General features: G+C 36.2%; 1 protein-coding gene across 2 annotated transcripts in view; it reads left to right on the top strand.

Moving 5' to 3' along the window:
• LOC136025818 (telomerase-binding protein EST1A-like) overlaps positions 1-19330 on the top strand; it is a 254787-nt gene that overhangs the window by 171118 nt on the left and 64339 nt on the right. For both annotated transcript variants that reach the window (XM_065701809.1, XM_065701808.1), the window contains exons 19-20: positions 7121-7224; positions 10948-11130. In XM_065701809.1, coding sequence (XP_065557881.1) covers positions 7121-7224; positions 10948-11130 — 287 coding nt within the window. The remainder of the gene's footprint in view (positions 1-7120; positions 7225-10947; positions 11131-19330) is intronic.

Raw genomic sequence — 19330 nt, 5'->3', positions numbered from 1 at the left:
TTTTCAGTAAAGCGCAAATTATTTTCTGCTCTCGAGAAGGCATGGGGGTTATCAGCCCTACTAACGTTAATTTTTTCTCGTTTTGAGTTTGACTCTGCTGTTTATTGTAATTTCTGTTCGTTTTGAGTTTCAATTATTTATTGATAGTGATTTGTGGTAGTTTTATGCTTGGAAGATTATTTGACTTTATTTCAGCTCATTTTCGGTTTAATGGAGCTCTTTACTTTTTTTTGACAAACTTGCTTTGTGTCAAAGGTCTTTTTAATTAATTTTTGGAAAACGGGAAATGCTTAACGATTTTAGGAAAACCTTAATTAAACCACTGTATAAGAAAAGTGATAAGAGTGAGTGTGGAAATTATCGAGGCATTGGTCTGGTCTCTATAGGTAACAAATTACTTAGGAATATGATACTTTTTAGACTGAGAGATGCTGTAGACAAAGTTTTAAGAGAAGAACAGTGCGGATTTAAAAAGGGTAGAGGATGTGTCGACCGAATTTCCACTCTTAGGTTAATAATTGAGAAGTGCCTGAGTTCTCAAACACCTTTGGTCCTCAGTTTTATAGATGATGAGCAAGCGTTCGATTCTTCTGAGAGAAGAGCTTTAGCAAAGGTCTTATTCTTGTATGGTATACCAGACAAACACATTAAAGTGGTTAGTGCTATGTGTGAGAATAACACTGCTGCGGTTAAGGTAGGAAATGAGGTTAGGAGCTGTTTTCGTATTCAATCAGGAGTTAAGTAGGGTTGTGGTCTATCCCCCTGTATTTGATGGACTTTGTCTTAAGGAGCACAGGAAAGGCGATGGGAGACCACGGAATCAAATGGGGATGATAAACTCTCCTGGACTTAGATTATGGTGATGATTTCAGCATCCTAGATGAAAGTGTGAGCAAAATAAATGAACTTTAAGAGGTTTTGCGAGTCCAGGGTGCTAGAATAGATTTGAAAATTAATGCTAAGAAAACTAAGTCACTAAAGCTGGGTAATGAAAAGATTAATCAGGCGGGCAGCTTTATTTACCTTGGTATTATTATTAGTAAAGACGGTGGGAGTAGCGAAGATGTTAAAAGCAGAATAGCCAAGGCTCAGGGTGTTTTTTACAGGTAACAAAAGGTTTGGAAGAATATGAAGATAATTTTGCAAACCAAGATTAGAATATTAGAATCTACAGTGATGACAATGGTCAAATATGGCTTTGAAGCATGGGCGCTCCGAAAACCGGATGAAGATTTGCTAGATGTTCTCCAGAGAAAAGCCTAAGGATTGTTATGAATGCCCGGCTGACTGACCGTATTTTAAACAGTACGAAAGACTGTACGAAACATGGGGTTCAATCCCACTTTCTAGGGCCATATTGAAAGAAAGGTTGTGATGGCTAGGGCACGTTTTACGGAAGAAGGATGTCAGATTGCCGAATATTGTCCGATTCGGCCAACCGTCTAGGGCTAACCGGAATGCAGGTCGCTCTCGTCTGGGGTGGGAGGACGTCATAAAGAAAGATTTGAAGGAAATGACAATTTCCTGGGAGAGATTAAAGAGGGAGGCTTTGAATAGACTGGGATAAAGGAGGAGCGTGCGTAGCTGTGTTGGCCTCAAATGACTTGCTGCTGCGGTGAGTTGTTAGTAGTAGAAGGAAGGGGAGGAGCCTTTTAATCATTACAATCATTCCAGTTATTTCTTACATCTTCTATATGATTTGCTGTAATTTTCTTTTTCTTGTATTTTTTTTCAAAGTTTCATCACCTCCTCTTTCTCACCCCAATGTTTTTGAACATAAATTTATGTACGTACCTGACTCTGTACCTCAGCTCGCTATGGTTCTCATTGGAAACTGGTTTTTCAAATCATCGCTTTTTTACCTGTTTTATTATAAATGCTCCTTATTTGTATAGAAAATGTCTTATTTATAGAGATACGGTAAAAGTAAAGATACCCATAAATTTTGAAAACTTAACAGCATCTGTGGTAATTTAATACCGCAATAAAAATGGGACACCATCCGGATTCCGGATGTTAATTAGTCAGTATCTATCAATAAAATTGTAATTGTTAAATTTTTGCAAACGTTCATTGAAATTCTAGTAAAACTCTTGAATTGCCTAAAAAAAAGCTGCGCAATTTAATAAAATATACTACTACTACTAATAACTCACTGCAGCACCAAGCCGCCTGAGGCCAACACAGCTACGCACGCTTCCTCCTCCTAATCTATTTAAAGCCTCCCTCTTTACACCCTCCCAGGAAGTTCCCATTTCCTTTAAATCTTTATTTATGACATTCTCTCAACCCAGACAAGGACGACCTGCTTTCCGTGTAGCCCCAGACGGTTGGCCAAAAAGGACAATCTTCGGTAATCTGTCATCCTTCATCCGTAGAACGTTGCCTAGCCATCTCAACATTTCTTTCATTATAGCCCCAGAAAGCGGGATTGAACCACACTTTTCGTACAACCTACTGTTTGAAATACGGTCAGTCAGCCCTTTCTCTCTCCCTTTTCCCTCTTCTCTGTCCTTTTTTTATGGGACTTGGTATTAGCCAATTGACATATAGCAATCGCAAATTCTGTCGGTTTGTCGGTCTGTCGGTCTGTCGGTCCCGGTTTTGCTACTTAAGGCACTTCCAGGTAAGCTAGGACGATAAAATTCGGCAGGCGTATCAGGGACCGGACCAGATTAAACTAGAAATAGTCATTATCCTGATTTGACCATCTGGGGGGGGGGATGGGGCCTGTTAATTTGGAAAAAATAGAAAAATGAAGTATTTTTAACTTACGAACGGTTGATCAGATCTTAATGAAATTTGATATTTGGAAATATATCGTGTCTCATAGGTGTTACTTTAAATTCCGACCGGATCTGGTGACATTCGGGGGAGTTTGGAGGGGGAAACCTAAAATCTTGGAAAACACTTAGAGTGGAGGGATCGGGATGAAACTTGGTGAGAAAAATAAGCAAAAGTCCTAGATACATCATTGACATAACCGGAACGGATTCACTCTCTTTGGGCTAGTTGGGGGGGAATAATTCTGAAAAATTAGAAAAAATGAGGTATTTTTAACTTACACACGGGTGATCGGATCTCAATGAAATTTGATATTTAGAAGGATATCGTGTCTCAAAGCTCTTATTTTAAATCCCGACCGGATCTGGTAACATTGGGGGGAGTTTGGGAGGGGAACCTAAAATCAAGGAAAACGCTTGGATTGGAAGGATCCGGATGAAACTTGGTGGGAAAAATAAGCGGAAGTCTTAGATACGTGATTGACATAATTAGAACGGATCCGCTCTATTGGGTTGAGGGAGGGTTAATTCTGAAAAATTTGAAAAAAATGACGTATTTTTAACTTACGAAGGAGTGATCGGATTTTCATGAAACTTCATATTTAGAAGGACCTCGGAATTCTTGGAAAACGTGAAAACTGGGGTATTTTTATTTTAAGAATAGGTGATCAAATCTTAATGAAACATGATATATATAGAAGGATCTGATGTCTCAGACGCTCCATTTTTGACTCGAATTAGATCCGGGGACATAGGGTGTTGGAGGAGGGAAACAGAAATCTTGGAAAACGCTTAGAGTGGAGAGATCGGGATGAAACTTGATGGGAAGAATAAGCACAAGTTCTAGATACGTGATTGAAACAATTGGAATGGATCCGTTCTCTTTGGAGGAGCTGGGGGGTGTTAATTTGGAAAAATTAGAAAAATTGAGGTATTTTTAACTTAAGAACGGGTGACCGGATCTTAATGAAATTTGATATTTTGAAGGAATTCATGTCTCAGAGCTCTTATTTCAAATTCCGACCAGATCTGTTGATATTGGGGGAGTTGGAGGGGGAAATCTTGGAAAACGCTTGGGGTGGAGGAACCGGGATGAAGCTTGGTGGATAGAATAAGCAAATGTCCTTGATACGTGATTGATGTAACCGTACTGGATTCGATCTCTTTGGGGGAGTTGGGGGGAGGGGTTGAGTGATTTGGCGAGTTTGGTGCTTCTGGACGTGCTAGGACGATGAGAATTGGTAGGCGTGTCAGGGAGCTGCACAAATTGACTTAGTCGTTTTCCCAGATTTGACAATCTGAAGGGGCTAAAAGGAGAGGAAAAATTAGAAAAAATCAGATATTTATAACTTACGAGTGGGTGATCGGATCTTAATGAATTTTAATATTTAGAAGGACATCGTGACTCAGAGCTCTTATTTTAAATCCTGACCGGCATTAAGCCTCTGATTTTCCTTTTAAATCAATCTATTGATTCCTAGAATTTTGTTAGAGCTCATACCATATGAGCTCTTGGGTCTTAGCTCTTCTTGCCTCGTCACAAGTGCCATATGAGCTCTTAACTCTTATTCTTTCTTATTTTCGTTTTTTTCTTTCTCCCTATTTAACTGCAAAATGTAACACGGAATTTTTAGAAACATGTAGAAAAGTTTCAGTGATAATAAATGAAGGTTTCCTATCTTATTTTATCAGTTCATTTCTAATATGGGTTGTGCAGAGCTAAAGAGCATTTGACAAGGAGTTGTGAGTTAAAATCACTCATTCTGAAAAATATTGTATACTGCCCATTAACCAATAGTATATGTAAACAATGGGCAAATATCATAGCTTGCAGGCCTTTTCATGGGAGCTGTAAGGGGATAAGTCATCGTCAAAGACATAGTCATTAGATGTTTCGATTATGCTGAAACAAATGGTTATCTCAAAATTTTGATTAGACGACTTTGGGCGAAAAGAGGCATGGGAGGGGGGATAGCTGCCTTCTAATATGTTTTGCCACTTAAGAAGGGCATTAGAACTTTCGATTTTGTTCAAATGAGCCCTCTCCTGATCTTCTAAAATCACTGGTTCGATAGGATCATCCCTGGAAAAAAAAAAAACAAAAAAAAAACAAAAAAAACAATTTAACATATCGGTGATCTTTCTTTTGAAAAAAATGCAAAATTTCACATTTAATATATAAGAGCTTGAAACCTCTATAATAGGGTTTTCCGATATGTTGAATTTATTTTTTGGGGTGTTTTCTCCCTTCTTAAAAAATTGGGAACTTTTCTCATGCTCTTAACTTAGATGAGTACCATTAAATATCTTGAATTTTATACATTTTGAATAACTGTCAAAATCAGATTCTTTTGCTGTATCTAATGTTATAAAGACTTTGTCTTTTAGACTTTCGGTTGCTATTGAGCCGTATTGCTCCTCACTTCCGCTCCTTACTCAACTTGTGACTGATTGTCCTTAGTTTTCATAACTCATTGCCTTCAAGTTTTATTAGAGGCCTCTAAGCTTCAAAAAATGTCCCAGAAATTTTCAATTTTACTTACTTCCTGCATATAATTAGGATTATGTATTTATTATTACACCTTTATTTATTTTCTTTTTCATGTTGATTTTATGTCATAAGACTCAATATGACAGAGTTTATATAGGCTAAGATCATCTGTTTGATAAATGCTGACATTATTTATTACAAATTTTGTTTTTAAACAAATTGATTTTTCGATAGAAATATCCCTTATAACATCTATGTCTTATCTATACGTATATTTCGTTAATAAATACACGATAATATAGAAAACAGTATTTGAATGCGCGAGAAGTTGAACAACTACCGCACAGCTAATAATCAAGAGTAGTAATAGGGAAGCAGACCGAAATAAACAGTTTGGCCCGCTTCAAATACCTTAGGAAACGTTCATTGGTGGTAAAGAAGAAAAAGCGCTGGAAAACTGCCAAAAAGCACGATTTAGTCTAATTAACCAACCTGTCAACAGTTTGTGGTAACGAACTATAGTAAGGAGCGACCCGGCTCAATACTAACCGAAACTCTAAAAAACGGAATTTTGATGCTGATAGTTGCATCAAAAGAATTGCATTTTAATGCTGATTTTAAATATATAAGTTTCATCAAGTTTAGTCTTGCCCATCGAAAGTTACGAGCCTGAGATTTGCCTCATTTTAGAAAATAGGGGGAAACACCCCCTAAAAGTCATACAATTTTACCGAAAATCACACCATCAGGTTCAGCGTATCAGAGAACCCTCTTGTACAAGTTTTAAGCTCCTATCAAAAAAAATGTGGAATTTCGTATTTTTTGCCAGATTTTTTTTCAGGGATGATCGCATCGACTAAGTGGTCCTAGAATGTCGCAAGAGGGCTCATTCTAACGGAAACTAAAATTTCTAGTGCCCTTTTTAAGTGACAAAAAAAATCGGATTTTTTTCCCAAAGTCACCGGATCAAAATTTTAAGATTGCCATTTTATTCACCATAGTCAAAAAATCTAATAACTATGTCTTTAGGGACGACTTACTCCCCCGCAGTCCCTGTGGGGAGGGGCTGCAATTTACAAACTTGACCTGTGTTTACATATAGTAATGCTTACTGGGAAGTGTACAGACGTTTTCAGGGGGATTTTTTTGTTTTAGCGGGGAGAGCTGAGGGGGGGGGTACGTGGGAGGATATTTCCATGGAGAAACTTCTCATGGGGAAGAGAATTTCAACGAAGGGGGCGCAGTTTTCTCTCTGAAGTCGAGTTTTTTTCCCATTGAGTCCCGTTTAGCTCTTGAGAAAAATGACACCACTTGCCAAGTTTCTTTTTTTATTCCTTTTTTAAAACAGTATATTAAAAATTCCTCACGAGACAAAAATTGAAACAATTCCGAGTTATGTGGTGGTTGAGTTAATGGTGGTTAAGCTATATGGTGTTTGAGCCATGCGGTGGTTGAGTTGGTTGGTAGTTGAATTTAAGGTAGCTGATTTAAGTGGTAGTTGAGGTGTGGTAGTTGAGTTGAGTGGTGATTGAGTTGTTTTGTGGTTTATTTAAAGTAGTTGACTTATGTGATAGTTGTGTTCAAGGTGGTTGAGGTGTTTAGTGGGCGAGTTATCGTGGTTGAGCTGATGGTGGTTCAGTTATGAATTGGAGTGAGGGAGATCTGGTATGGGGAACCCCAAAAACTTGCTCCGGAAACATAAATGGGTTGATAAAGAAACAAAAATTCTGATTGGCACCGAATTTGCCATAGCAAGTGAATAATACTCATGTCGTCTTGTGTGAATATTTTGCAAACCAAGGGCAACTGAACACAGGTTTCAGCTTTATTTTTCATTTTATTTCAGGTAGCAAATCTGTGTTTCTCCACGAGGATCTCTTTCTGATTGGTTTCCCACCTTTATTGCGGGCATCTCAAGACCCTTTCTTCATTCGACCTGAGCAAGATATAGTAAGACTTTTTATTTAATCTAGTACCAACTTGTCATTTAGTGTAGCTATCAATATGCAGCTCAAATGCCAATACTGCCAATGTCAATCTATATCTGTAAATATGTGTATCGAACATATGCGGACTGGATGCTCCTTGAAGACATAGTTTCCAGCCTTTCTAGGTGGAATGAACACTTTTCATCTCTGCTTAATGCGTCTCCTCTCTCCATCTGTAGTGACTCCTGTCATCCCTCAGCTTTTAATCTATAATAAGAACGCTAATGTTGACATTAAGCCGTTCTCAGTGGTAGAAATTCAAAATGCTGTGAAGAAACTAAAAAACAACAAATTTCCTGGCATCTGTGGAATCCCCGCGAAGCTGCTTAAAAACGGCGGTGGACCTATCCACCAGAACAGACCAACCAACTGTGCAGGCACATCTTCATCTACTCTGACTCCTTTCTTGTGGCTTCCTCCCCCATTCGAGGGTTTTCTGCTCTTTTAATTAGTCCCAGAGGGATCGTCGACAAGCACGATTTTTGGCAAACAACCATCCGTAAAGCGTGATCTAATCATCTTAACCTTTAATCTAACCATAATTACTTTTATACTAGAAGTAATAAATAATCCCCAACTTGGAAATTAACCACAGTCAGTTAGTTGAACGTTAATGGAAGTCAATAATCTTGGTAATCTTTATACATTTATACACTCAGCAGAAGGAGAACTTCCACTGAGATCAGCGCCACCCCCCTCCCATAAAGAATATAATCGAAAATGTTTTTTCACTTTTTTATATGTTTTAGTTTACCATCTGATTTTACTGAAAACTGATCAGACTATTTACAATATTATCATTTGATGCTTTCAAGAGTTTTATTTAGCTACCGATTTTTGATCTATCAGAGTAGAATAAATGTAAGAGGGAGGAAATGAGGGCGAAAATCAGGGCTTATCAAAACTCCAAAATTAAATTGATGATTTCTACTAAGCTTCAAACTTTTTGTTATCTTTTTTAAGGTTTTTCAATTGTTGTAATCTCTTGTCAAAATATAGGCAAATATTTTTGCAATTGCCAGTTTTTTTGCTCTTTAAGCAATTTAATATGAACTTCTCCATACATGAAAATCTTCAATTTTTCCACACAAGTGTGAGAACGTCATTGCAATACTGATGTATATAAAAATAATGTCACTCACATAATTTTTTACTAAAAATAAGGCTCTTAACGAATTTTCTATGACTTCTGACCTATCTAGATCGTTCAGATAGAATATTCCAGGATGCCAATTTTGCCGAAAAAACTTGGAGCCGTAGTCATAGAACTAAGATAGCCAAAGAACCTATAGTTTTCCAAGTGTTTGGTTAAATGGCACGGGTAAACTGCGAAAGTAAGTATACCTCTCTTATTGGACCGTTTTCGATAAAATATATATATATATATATAGTGATGTGAATAATGCAAATACCTCCCTATGCAGTTTTTTGGTAGTAGTCTATGCCAAATTTAATTCAGTAAACATGTTTGAAAACATAGAAAAAAAGAGCTAAAAACATCTGGCACCGAAAAGCTTTAGAAGGTATAGCTTTCCTTTGAGGGTGTCTTTGGTAGTCAACACACCCTTAATGTTTGAATTTTTACGAACGTGAAGTGTTGCTACATTTCTACCGTTCGACGTGACAACATTGACCAAAATGTTGCACTCCCCTAAACACTTCATAATATTGAAGCAACGAAATGAAAAATCTAAGAAAATCGTTGTTTTCAGGCAAGACAAAAAAAACTCAATTGAACGTTTTTGAAAAATCATTATTAAAAAAAAGAATCTTTTTGATGACCTTGGCCAAAATGGTTCTAACCTATAAAAGGATTTTAACTTGAACTTATTAATTGATTTTTAATGCTTTTTTGTGCGTTGTGATCAAAATATCTGATGTTTCAACTTTCTGTAATACCCATCTTCTCAGTTTGCTGAAACTGAAACTGCTGATGAATCGCTATATAATTAACAAGGAGGTGATAGTATTTCCCATGTTACATGATATATACAAGTTTTTGCCAATAGAGAGAGGTAACTGACCAGCGGTCATTGATATCAGTTTAACTCGCTGTCACCTCTTTTACCTCTATTTCTTTATGTACATCTTTGTTTTTTCTTATTTAGTTGTATTAAAATTAATTATATATTTTGTTTAAGTAAAAGAATTAGTTTTTTTCTTTTAGTTTATTTTATTTTTAACAGTTTTATATTATATTTTTAATTTATTTTATGATTATGCATTTGAGTGGTTTAATATTGATTTATTTCTTTTTATTAACAGTTATTTGCTTTATAAACCATTCCGATTTTGTTTATTTATGTAGAACTCTTTGATTCTGTTTTTTTTTTCGCACAGTGATATCAATTAATTAATGACATGCCACTAATCTTGGCATTTAATTATAAGAGACGAATTAGCCTTATAAATAAGTAGTAACTAAATACATTGTACTCGTCCTCAGTAAAGATTGCAGTAACCCTCAAAGGGTCTAAAGCTGGTGCCTAGTGACCTTGCGCAAGCAGTTCAAGCAGGGTTCCCAACTCTTTTGTAGCTGACCTAAGGTTTTTTGATAATTAGAACTTTTTGTTGTATTTATTTATGATACGTTAATTCTGTTTACTTTTTTGTTGCATAGGGCGGAAGTTGACGGAAGTTTTTGATACTTTAGAGATTTTTTGATACTTTAGAGCTTTTTTATATTGTTTAGTTGTAATATGTTAATTATATTTTCCTTTCTTTTATATATGATGCCGTCGATAAGTCAAATACATACCACTATTGTTATTTATTAATTATCGGCTTTAGGGATGGCTAGCACATACTACAGAGAAAAAATCTACAAGAGACCACTTTCCCTTGTAAATAAGTAGTGACTAACAGCCTTTACTAATCCTCTGTAAGATGGCAGCAACCCTCAAAGGGCTCCAAGCTTGTACCTGACGACACTTACCACGCGCAAGCTACGTAAGCAAGGTTGGCAACTTGTTTAGTTGACCAAAGTTTTTGATAGTTTAGATTTTTGATTTCGTTTATTTATAATATGTTGATTCTTTGTACTTTTGCTATATATAGTGGCGCCAATTAATTATTAACCTGCCACAAGTCTTGGCTATTAAACAGTTACCGACTGTAAGTTGCAACGAGAAATGAGTTGCGAACACCAGCGATTTGTCGCCGAATTTGGTGATACGTTTTTTTTTCTTTTCTGTCGTATCCAAAGTAGTTCAGAAAGACTATTGGGTCGGATACACATGCAAATCTGAAATTTTTGTTAGTGTTATGTTCGTGAAAAGAAATAAGTAAAATTTAATAGCCAAATTTGACATCGCTTTTCATCCGTCAAAATTCAAATATTAGCAATCTTTTAATTTCTTGAGACAACCGCACCTTCTTACGCTGTTCGATGCCATAAATTTTTAGCTAATTTTTGGATGACCCCCCCCCCCCCAATGACTTATCACCGAATTTGGTGACACGCTTATGATTTTCTGTTGTATCCAAAGTAGTTCAGAAAGCCTATTGGACCGGACACACATGGAATGGAACTATCTAATATATAAAAAAATTATTTTGATTTTCATTTAGGTGATTCAAATTTTTTGGGCTGCAGATGTCACCTCTCATGATATTACTGTTTTATTTATATCTTCTTTGCTCTTAGTGAATTAAAATGGAAAGATATAATTTCTTTTGTTAACAGAACGAAGCTATTTACTGCGCAAGATCCCAACGAGTTCTTTATCTTTGCTGTGATTTTCTGTGCAGTACGAATCCACCTTTACTGAAGACAGTACAAATATCGCCAAATGAAAGTGTCTACGTGTCAGCGGTTGGCAATCGTGATGAAAATGTTGCAGTTGATGGAGATGATGGAAACGCTTCGGTAAATATAATAGCATTCAGGGGATGTTTCACATTAAGGGGATGTTTTAGGACTATCTATATATATAAAAATAAGTTGTTTGTTTGTCTGTCGACTGACGTCATGTTTGTCGACTGACGAAATTACAGACCGGGACACAAATGACGACCAGGACACTCAAAGAGAAATTACAGACTGGGACACCGGGACACAGGGAATATAAATGACGACCGGGACACAGCTACAACGGGGACGCCGGGGGGGGGCAGGGGGATATATAAATGGCGACCGGGACACAGGGAATGTTCGATTAGCAATCACCATCAACAAAGCTCAAGGGCAATCATTATAATAATGAAGTATAGATCTGAATACGGATTGTTTTTCCCATGGATAATTATATGTTGCATGTTCAAGAGTCGGTAAACCTGACAATCTATTTATATGCACAGGCAATGGGACAGCGAAGAATGTTGTATATTCGCAAGTTTTACAAACATATATATATATCTATCTATATTCACAGGTGGGACATAAGGACACAACTACAATGGCACGTAACTAATATGGCGCGTAACGACTTACGCGCGCGGGGGCGCGAAGCGCCCCAACCAACTAGATGTTGGGATGGCGCGAAGCGCCACCCCAACAGCTAATATATTATAAATAGTAATTAATATTCCCTAGACATCAGATAAAGCAAAATATAGGCAGTTTGTGTTGCTATAAGCGCAAAATTGACTACATTGCTAGCTTTTTTTGAATTTCAATGATTTAGGAACTAACTGTGTTGTTATCCCCCATTTTACGATGCAGATAATAACGATAATTAAGGACTACTGATGATAATTTAGTCTTAGGACATACTCCAAGTTCAAAGGTGTTGCCCTTCTTCTTGACGCCCACTTGTACGCCTTCTTTGGGTCAAGTTCTGCCTGATTGTTTCGAGCGAATGACGTCGTCAATATAAATCCGGCCGTTATTCCTGATTGAAACAGAAGTCTTTCTGATTTTTTTTTAGGCTAGACTAAAGTCTTTCTAGAAAATTTTGTCTATCTAAAATAAGTTGGTTTTTTAGTTAAGGAATTTCTTTTAGATACATATCTAGAAAGGATTTTTCATATCCCTTTATTGTACACACAATTTTACACAATTTTGTTTCATGCATTTAAATCGTAATTTCTCCGGGTATATAATGTCCGACTAAATAATAAACGAATTATTCAACTCTTATACAGAAGTGAACCGAATACTCGCATATAGATAAATAAGTTATTAGCGACTGTGCCGGAGATCCGGTATTTCACATCTACAGTAAATAAGAACTCATACAACACCAAAGAGAAAAAAGACAGCAAGATACACAGAAAGAAACACAACAGGTAAAAAGAACATACGAACTAAATTATAAGTATATCACTTTAGACCTCACCTACATTCATTATTTGAATCAATTTCTTACATTTTTTTAAATTAAGCGAATGTCAGATCCAGCTCCCGAAGCAAACTTCAATTCCTGTCAAATCTAGCATAAGTTGATATTGAACAAACATTGACTTTTGTGCTACTCAAGGCAGTTTGTCGATCTGCCTCATGTAGTTGTAGCAACAAAGATGACATTGTGAACACTTCCTTGTTTAAGTAAGGAAAAAAATTAATTACATTCAAAAATTAGTACTGACAAATTAATTTTTGTTTTACCATTATACGTGGTGAGGAAGAAGTAGCCATTACTAGCCATACCGTGTATGTTATAATGTTATTGTGGCGTGTCTTCAGGTAGTATCCCTGATGACCATTTTTCTTCTTCCAACTTTGTACCCTTAGCCATTTCTGGGATATTGCAGATACTCTCCAAGAATATCTGTTAGTTTCAACTCCATCGCCCAAGCTGTCCTCGAGCTTTTGCAGATGTAATATTTCGATGGCCTAGGTACACATAGTTTTTTTTATTGTTATTGATTTCCACTCCCTTTCCCATTTCAAAATCTGTCGTCATTTTCTACGATCAACCCTGCCATATTGAGTGACCGTCGAAAAAGTTTTTGAGTCTTTTGTCGGGCCCCGTTGTGGGGAAACCAAAACTTATTTTCTATTTGTATTGGGGTCCCCTTGACCCAAGAATCTAAGGATACAAGTCTTGAGCCGATTAAAGAAAAATCTTCTTGGTCTTTTGAGCCCCATTTCTTTAGGTTGAGGACTGTTTCCAGAACTATTTCTTGTACATAATGTCCTCGTGGCCCAAGGACTTACGGCTGTAAGTTTTAAACTGGCAAGGGAAATAGTGTCATTTCTGTATCCGGGTTTTTACAACACCTCCCCCCTCCCGTCTTCGAAAATAAATTTGATTATCCTTTTTACCCAGAAAACGATCATTTTAAAGTTTTTAGCGACTGGCTACCCAATATCTATAGTGCCGCCTTCCACTATAAAACCTATTTATAAACAATTAGAAATTTCCATGATTTACGGCCCTTATCTCAAGGGTTTTGGGGGTCATACCATCCCTAGAAGTATATTTATTGGACTTTTCGACTATTCAGAACAAAAGTCATGTCTTAGATTTTTGTCTGGTGTCTGGAAGAGGGGACTACGAGAGGCAGACAAGAAAAAAGGGCATGAACGGGTGGTTGGTTCCCCTCCAGTCTCTTTCGCCTCTTAAGGGCCCTTGAACTTTCTGTGTCCAATCAAGTGGGCCCGTTCCTCCCACGTTTGATATAAAAAAAAGCTTCTGTCATGAAATAGCACTTTAAATTATATATATATATATATACAAATAAAAAATTACTTTTTTGCATGCTTGGCCAATGCTCCTCTTAGCGCCGGCCTCGATCCCCTAATTCTCTACCTTCGACCGGGAGCACTTGTGAAAACGCCATGTTCTATCACATCTAAGCTAAAACCAGCCAATTGTTGATCATTTAGTCAAAACCATTTGAGCACCCGTTGAAACACCATGATTCGATGTAGCGAAGAAATGGACTGACTGCAAACAAATAACAAAAGGAACGATTTCTAAACCATCTTGTTAGCAAAAATTTCTGAAATAAGACTCGGAATACATCATCGATACGTCGAGACTCGGAATACTTGGTCTTCACACCATCGTAAATTCCTGCCACAGAGAAGCTAATGCATCCAAGGGGACACTTACGCTCTGTCACTGGTGTACATCTCAGAGTGCCACTTGTTTTGCAAGGTGTTGGCACACTTCAGTCACGCTGTACCTTCTTGTTCCATGCAGGGTATACTTCATTCACGTTGATTTCCGGCCACGTGATGTAAACTCTTCTGAAGAATAACCCCTTGAGGGCGCTGCAACTTATCAGATTTTCGCTGCCGCGAAGTAATGTTTCAAATAAGAGCATGTTAGCAATTTCATGTCTCGTGTAGCTTACAGACTAGCTTGAATGTCAATACAGAAAAGAGCGTTAGCCCTCTCTTCAATATGAATTTAAATAGTTGAATATTAGGTATATTAAATAAAAACGAGTTTTTTTTTTTTTTTTACTGAAAGTAAGGAGAGACATTAGAACTTAAAATGGACAGAAATTATTCCGTATATGAAAGGGGTTGTCCCCTCCTCAGCGCCCCGCTCTTTACGCTAAAGTTTTTTATTGTTTTAAAAATTAGAACTGTGACAATGAGTCAAACTTTAGTAGATATATCTCTTGAATTTGTTGCTACTCAAAAATAATAAAATTATCAAGCTTTTTGGTAAAAATATATTTGCTTAATGGGCAGTACCTTTTTAAAAGTTACTCACTAAAAGCGCCATTACAAAAGTTCTGTGATAAAGCTCGTAATAATGGCAAAGTAGGAAAAGTGGGGGGATTTTAAACTATAAACTCGTTTAGGTGGTCAAATACAGTATATTAATATACTGTAAAAAACAGTATTATATTATAGTTCCAGTTAATATGAGGCAAGTTTGTGTCACTTATGGTGACCTTGGCGTACACGATCTTTGAAAGTAAACAAGCCCTCGGAATTAAGTCACCACAAGGGTATGAGCAACAATTTCTAAATTCTCTGACTTGGAGAGAAAGCCTACGTTGATAGTTTACTGACTTTACAGTCCTGGCCCTAAATACATACTGTCGATAATGTAGCCCACTTAAACACTTTTAATTTGGAGGGGTTTAATGGAAAACAATTATAAACTTCAAGAGTTCAATTCCAGCTAGGTTATCTTAGAACGTGAGGTTTACCGCTCTTGTAACCTCTGTAACCTCATACACATATTGAATTGATACTCGGTCATCCGCACGTGGCACGCTTCCGCAACACCGCGCTTCTTTATTCCAAACCTTTCACTTCTGCGCCACAAACGGCACGCTTCTCTCACGTTTGGTGTCTCTTGATATGCAAGGTTTTTGAAAGAAGTGAAGCCATTGGTGTAAAGTTATCTTAAGAGTAGGTGTACTTTTTTATTTCATTTTTCCACTTGGAGTGAGACCGAACATGTTTACTGATTACTTACTATTTATAATTTATTATAAATAATACATAATTTAATGACTCCTCGGTCCTCGCCTTAATTCAAAGCTGGTGAAAACTTAAGTCATCTAATGTCTTCTGATTTTTGGGTAACTACATAGGAATTTATTGTTCTCAAAAAATACTTCGACGCATTCAGGGTGGTAAAAAGAGCAAGGAAATCACGTCCGACACAAAACCTCCCAAATTTTGGCTGGACGTCAAAGTTATATGTTTACTGCATCTGATCGTGTTGGCTGCATTTGTCAAATAAACATTATAATAAATGTCCCGGATAGTTCTAGTTATTAGCATATTACATTTTGTATCCCAATTAAATCCTTGAATTAAACGACAAATACCTTTATTTGCAAATTTTTTCTTACTTTCGAAACTCATTACAAATTTTTCTTGTTTTAAAAATACTAGATATTTTCTTTTGTTTCTGGTGCAAAGATGTATACGTATGCACAAATAGTGTGGTATTTTTAGACCAACTCTTTTTAGGTTCTAAGTAATTTCATGCACAGCTCAAGCTTATGAGTTTATTATACTTATAAGAAATTACCCAAATAATTACTGAATTTGATCTGATGTCTTCTTATTTAGAAAACATTACAATAAACTTCGAGTTCATTTCCAGTTTTGATATATGTTAGTTATTTATGCACATATTTAAGCAACGTTTTTTTTTCTTATTTTATTCTGTACACTAGGGTACTGGCACAGTTATTGCACAAGTTAAAGGGTCTTTGACTTTTGCAATTGGCTTTATCTATTGTGCATGTTTCAAGTCTGCCATTTCTAATTTGAATATAAAGTTTATGCTGACTTAGTTAAGATTTGCAAAGCGGTATCACGATATGGGTTTGTGTAACGGTAATCTTTTTCCGAGTTACCACACCCATTCTTAAGAATTACCGGGTGACCAAAATCCCGAGCTTTTCAAAGTTCATTAACTTGGCTGTATTTACCTAGGCCTTTTTTACTATTTATTTCCTTGTCTGCTTTTGTACAAATTTTGGTATAAATCATGGTGGTTTTAAGTCAAATTTTAATTATATGTGTATACTGGTTATAAACTTTTTTTTTAAAAATAAGTCGTTATCTACTTGGGAAACCTGGAAAGTCAGATTTGGAGGAGAGTGGCCTGTTAGGCAGGCGCAGAATCGAATTTTGTGGAAGATGGGATTTTTCTAAAAAGCAAAATATAGGAGGTCCGTATCAAAATTATGTAAATTGAGGAAAGTTGTGAGACTTTAGGGGATCATTATGAAAGACATATCGCCGAACCTCTGTTTCTTTTAATTGTTCAGCTGGTGGGAAAAAGCTTTCTTTTTCTTCCAATGATTTATCTAGTCCATAGGTTTGATTTTCATAGGTATGGTAGGTATTGATGACCTTATGCACGTCAAAATCCAAAACCCAATCATCATCGCTATCATTTTCTATTTGTTTGGTTTGTTCTACCTCAGCTTATCTTTCGTCATTATGAAATACGTATTGCCGAATCTTTGTTTTTTAACAAAGGTATGCTAGGCATTGACGACCTTATCCATGTCAAAATCCCAAACCCAATCATCATTCCTATCATTTTCAAAATTGGTGTTGTCGCAATTGATGGTCCAGGTTGTCAAATTTCACATCTTATCACGTTTGATAGCTCAGGTGTTGGTTCTAAAGAATCCTCATTTATAGTAACTGCAACTGCAAATTTCTGTTTTTGGGGCCTTCCAAAAGACATTATATTATATAAATAACTTTTGTGTTGAAAACGCAACAATCTTATTTATGCTAAGCATGATATCATATAATGTCATAATTATATGATGTCGTAAGAAATGCTTATATGATGTACTAACATAGTATATGATGTTATTTGCAAAAACCAAAATTAAGGCTCTTGACGAATTTTTCTCATACTTCTGACCTTTCCAGGTCGTTTTTGTATGCGAAAATATCCCTAGATAAAAATTTTTCCGGGAAAATATGGAGCCGTTTTCGAGAACATACATATATACACAATTATTGCTCACTTATAAAGATATATATATATATATATATATATATATATATATATAAAGAACCTTAAAACTTTTTTAATTAGTTTTCCATCTGCAGTTGTATCTTCTGTTCCCCTTGGCCTTCACCTTGGGACTGCTCAAAGGTGTTTGGACTGCAACTCTGCACTTTCTGTCGTCTGTTTACAGATGCTGTGGCTCCAAATTTTCTAGTGTGTAATCCCTTGTGGCAATCACGGAAGGCGTTTTTAACTAGACAAGCCTATGCCAATATTTGTTCACAGGTATATTATTAAACGCAGGAAATGGTAAAGATTAAACAGGTTCCTAGAAATACCAGATCACAGCGGATGTAGTAAATCCATTCGATCCAGAAAAACTCCTGTATTATTTACGTAAGGTTGTAGTATTTTTTTATTTTATTTTTTAGTCGGCGCCCCTCTCAATAGCGAGTTCCACCTGATACTTTTTCCGTAGGCTTTCCTTCAGTATTATACTTCTTTATGTTGACCAAGAATGGCTATTGCATACACATGTGGAATGACTTGCCAGCAGAGGTCATCTCAGAAGAACTCTCTCTTAGTTGCTTTAAGAAAAGGCATAGTAGACATTTAAAAGTGAAACGAAATTTTACTTTCTTCTCTAGAGCGTTCTCATAACATCCCCCGCTCCTCATTGTCCAACCAACAAGACAGATACGAAGGCACATTGCTTGATCCGATTATCTTGAGGTTGGAACCCTGAGAACAGAGCATTTGAAGAACAGCTTCTAACTACTTTGCTCTTCGATCTGGGGAAGTCATCCCTAAAAGTTTCTCATTTGACTCTTTCAAAAGAAGGTTCATAAGACATAAAAAATCTCGGATTAAAAAACTTGCGGCAAATCAGATATTCAAATTATTAAACCTTTTAGATATTTATGTAGAAAATTTTTTCATTCTTCATAAGGTTCTCTGGCCTGCAGCACAGTAAAACGAAAAGTAAAGATAAATGTAATAATAAATAAATTCAAAAGTAAATGCAATATTGGTTTATAAAAGTAAAAGTAAGTTAATAAAAGTAAATGGAATAATAATGAAAGTAAACGATAAACTCTAAGACAACGATCAAAAAAGGCAATAAGGAGGAAAAAGTAGATATCAATAAAGACATATGATAGCAGTTTTATAACAAAGCTGTTTGTTGAGGCAGGATAAGAATGAACTCTTTATTATTAACTACTAAATTACAAAAACTTATACACACAACCCGTCGGAGGAAGGCTCAAGCAGCCTGATGTTGGACGGCTGCAATCTTCTAATTCTCAACCTAATTAATTAAAAAAAAAATATTAAAGAAGGACAAAGTACTCTCACTCAATTTCTCCTTAATACTAGAATATACATAAAAAAGGCTAACAATAATCAGAAAAAAAGTTAACTCCCCACTCCCAATAAATGTTTATTTAATTTTACTTTAAACGACTCAATATGTTCCGCCTCCCTAATGCCAGCTGGGATATCATTCCAAATAGCCGGGGCTAAATACCTAATTCCGAAAGCTACACGTGTGGTGTCTCGGTACTCAACAATAAAATTATCTGCCTCTCTAGTCTCTTACCCATGGAATGAATGATTTACTCGAAAAAAACTGCTGCAAATTTAAGAAGAAATTATATAAAACAAATTCTTTCACAATTAACTCAATTTGTTGCTTAGCATTTTTTTTATTATATTCTTGAT

Source organism: Artemia franciscana, chromosome 4, assembly GCF_032884065.1.
Source record: "Artemia franciscana chromosome 4, ASM3288406v1, whole genome shotgun sequence".
NCBI lineage: Eukaryota > Metazoa > Arthropoda > Branchiopoda > Anostraca > Artemiidae > Artemia > Artemia franciscana.
Note: the sequence above shows the minus strand (reverse complement) of the source record. Positions and strands in the feature narration are given on the sequence as shown.